Below are 3,693 nucleotides of genomic sequence, written 5' to 3'. Positions count from 1 at the left end.
TTTATGGGAGCAAAGCCCAAACCACACCCACTGGAAGCAAAGCCCAAACCAAAGTCACTGCCATTGACTTGACTTGACTCATAGCGACCCCTCCTTGGGTTTCCGAGGCAGTATCACTGTGGAAGTAGATTGCCCAACCTTCCTTCGGAGGAGTGGCTGGTGGGTTTGAACCTCCAACCTTCTGGTTAGCCATCAAATGCCGTAGGCATCAGGCCACCAGAACTTCCAAAGAGGCTGATGGGAAAAAAATTTGAAAAAATTATGAAAAATTTCATATTATATGTATATGACACATTGTTGTTACAAGCTGTTGAGTCCACTTTGGATCCACAGCGACCCCATTTGACAGAGCAGAACCGCCCCACAGGTTTTCCTTGGCTGTGATCTTTACAAGAGCAGATCTCTGGGTCCTCTGCCATGGAGCTGCTGGGTGGGTTCAAACCACCAGCCTCTGGTTAGCAGCCAAGCACTTAACTGTTCCTTGCGCTGCCCAAAACCAAAACCCAAAACAGCTTCCTTATATAAACAGTATACAGAATAGAACACATTGACATTTAAGATACGAAATGGTTGTACGTAGGTATCCAATATACATAATATTTGAAATATGTAAACATTAATAGAATTTATAAGGAGCTCTGCTGGTGCACTGGGTAAGGCATTTGACTGCTAACCAAAAGGTCAGTGGTTTGAACCCACCAGCTGCTCCTTGGCAGAAAGATGAGGCAGTCTGCTTCTGTAAAGATTTACAGCCTTGGAAACCCAGTGGGGGTCGTTATGAGTCAGAATTGACTCAATGGCAGTGAGTTGTTGCCTTTTTAATATAATTTCTACAGTATATGAGAGAGTTAATATAAAATATTTTAAATATTTGAATATGTATTTCAAATATTAAAAATTAGATATTTATATTTTAGCAACAGTACACACACAAGTACATACATAAATATACAACTCTGATCCTATGAATTAAGACTATTTGTAGAGTCACTGGATGATGCAAATGGTTAATGTACTTGGCTGCTAACCGAGAGGCCATGAGTTCGAGTCCAACCAGAGGCATCTCGGAAGAAAGGCCTGGCGATCTATTTCCGAAAAATCAACCAATGAAAACCATGTGGAGCACGGTTCTACCCTGACCCAAGGGGGTGCCATGAGTCAGGGTCGACTGCACAGCAGTGGGCGTGGTGCGGTGTGTGTTGAAAAGGTAATGACTTGTGGGAGAAAGAAGGGTTGTGTATGCACAGGGAGACAGCTCAGGGGGCAGGGGTGCATGGAGGGATGGACACAGGGAAGAGGTAACTATCAGGAGGAAGTAGGAGGGGAGCTGTTGCATTGTGGGAAATTGTGGTCAATGTCATGAGACAAAGTGTATGTGAACTGCTGTATGGAAAGTGAATATGCTCTGTAAATTTTCACCAAAATCACAATAATAAAAAGTAAATAAATAAAAGAAAAAAAAAGAAAAGTTAATGATTCGGAGATACTGAGTTAAATAAATTATTTATATGACTATTAAAAACAATTGTATAATATCATCAAAATTAAAATCAGTAACCTAATTATGGAGAAGGAGCTCTGGTGGCATAGTGCCTAAGGCACTTGACTGCTAACCAGAAGGCTGGTGGTTCAAACCCACCAGCCACTCCTCAGAAGGAAGGCTGGGCAATCTACTTCCGTAGTGATACTGCCTCGGAAACCCACAGAGGGGTCACTATGAATGGTTGCTGGGATAGAGGCTTTGCATGAGGTTACAGTTAAGTATCTTGATTGTAGTGGTGGTTACATGAAACTACATGTGTGGTAAAATTGCACAGAGCTACAGACATGCACACACACACATACACACACACAAACGAGTACGTTGTTCTCAGTTGCTGCCAAGTTGGTTCTGACTTGTGGCGACACCAGATGTGTGGACAGAACCACTCCATAGGATTTTGAAGGCTGTGACCTTTTGACAGCAGATTGCTAGGCCTGCCTTCCAAGGTGCCTGTGTATGGGTTTGAACATCCAACCCTTCAGTTAGTAGTTGAGCTCTTAACTCTGTGTCACCCAGGGACTCTTTTGAATGTGTGTATAACTGGTGAAATCTGAATGAACTATGCATTGCACTGATGTCAGTTTCCTGGTTTAGATACTGTACTACGATTATAGTTGCCAAGCAAAATATTCACATTGGGGGAGGTTGGGTGAAGGGTGCAGGGGGCCTTGTGCACATTCCTTTGTGACTTCCTGTCAATCTATAATTATTTCAAAATTAAAGTCTTAAAACTAAACTATTCCACTCAAAGATGAATGGGTAACAAAATGTGTTCTAGCCGTACAATGGAATATTACTTAGCCATAGAAAGGAATGAAGTCGTGATACATGCAACAGCATGGATGAGGCTTGAAAACGTTATGCTGCGCGAAAAAACTAGACACAAAAGGACAAATGTTGCATGAGCCTGCTTATATGAAATAACTAGACCAGGCCAATGCACAGAGACAGAAAGTAAATTAGAGGGACCAGGGGATTAAGGGAGAGGAAAAGGGGAGTCATTGCTCAGGGGGCACTGAGTGTCTCTTTGAGATGGTAAAGTTTGAGAAATAAATAGGATGGCTGAATAAAATGAATGCCACTGAACTGTCCAACGAAACATGGTGACAATGGCAAGTTTTATATTACACATATTTTACCACAATAAAGTGAAAATTACAGAAATAATTTTTTAAAAACAACTACCAACCCAGCTGCTCTCTGCAGGAGGAATATGTAACAATCAGCTCTTGTAAAGATTGACAGCCTTGGAGACCCTGTGGTGCAGTTCCACTCTGTCCTCTAGGGGCGCTGTGAGTGGGAATGGACTCCAGGGCAGTGGGTGTGGTTTGGGCTTTGCTTCTGTGAAGATTGACAGCCTGGGAAACCCTGTGGTGCAGTTCCACTCTGCCCTCTAGGGGCGCTGTGAGTCAGAATGGACTCCAGGGCAGTGGGTTTGGTTTGGGCTTTGCTTCTGTGAAGATTGACAGCCTTGGAGACCCTGTGGTGCAGTTCCACTCTGTCCTCTAGGGGCGCTGTGAGTCAGAATCAACTCCATGGCTGTGGGTGTGGTTTGGGCTTTGCGTCTGTAAAGACTGACAGCCTAGGAAACCCTGTGGTGGAAACCCATGTGGTGCAGTTCCACTCTGTCCTCTAGGGGCGCTGTGAGCCAGAATCCTGGCGATGAGTATTCAGAGATGAGTAAACAGATGTCCAGAAATCAAAAGGACATGGCTCACATCACACAGCCAGTAGGGAGCAAGCGGGGTGGACAGAGCCACGTCCAGTGTGGCGTGGAGGGCTGGGAGGAGGGGAAGGGAGGGGGAGCGACGGCTTAGGGGGGCTGGGAGCCTTTACCCGGCTGACACTGCAGCTCCAGGCACTGGGAGAAATTCCGGCTCTTGATCTGGGGCTTCAGAGCAGCCAGCTGCATGGAGGTGTCCTGCAGGAGGTGGGAGATGTTGGTCTGGACGAAGCGTAGACAGCTGGGGAGGGGCTGGGAGCAGGGGAGGGAGATGTCACCACCGCAGCACCCCAGAATGTCCTCAGGCCAAGAGGCAACCCTGCCCAGGCAACAGGGCCCTGGAGGCCTGGGTCTCTAAGAGTTTAGATCCCCTATGTCTCTCCCTAGGAGCTCTGGTAGCCTAGTGCCTCAGGCACTTGACTGTTAA

At 45.8% G+C, this 3,693-nt stretch overlaps 1 protein-coding gene across 1 annotated transcript in view; it reads right to left on the bottom strand.

Moving 5' to 3' along the window:
• FLT3LG (fms related receptor tyrosine kinase 3 ligand) overlaps positions 1-3,693 on the bottom strand; it is a 19,206-nt gene that overhangs the window by 4,930 nt on the left and 10,583 nt on the right. Inside the window, 1 exon segment of the mRNA XM_007943012.1 lies at positions 3,380-3,518. Coding sequence (XP_007941203.1) covers positions 3,380-3,518 — 139 coding nt within the window.

The sequence above is a fragment of the Orycteropus afer genome, unplaced genomic scaffold (assembly GCF_000298275.1).
Source record: "Orycteropus afer afer isolate SDZICR_OR568_19922 unplaced genomic scaffold, OryAfe1.0 scaffold00099, whole genome shotgun sequence".
NCBI lineage: Eukaryota > Metazoa > Chordata > Mammalia > Tubulidentata > Orycteropodidae > Orycteropus > Orycteropus afer.
Note: the sequence above shows the minus strand (reverse complement) of the source record. Positions and strands in the feature narration are given on the sequence as shown.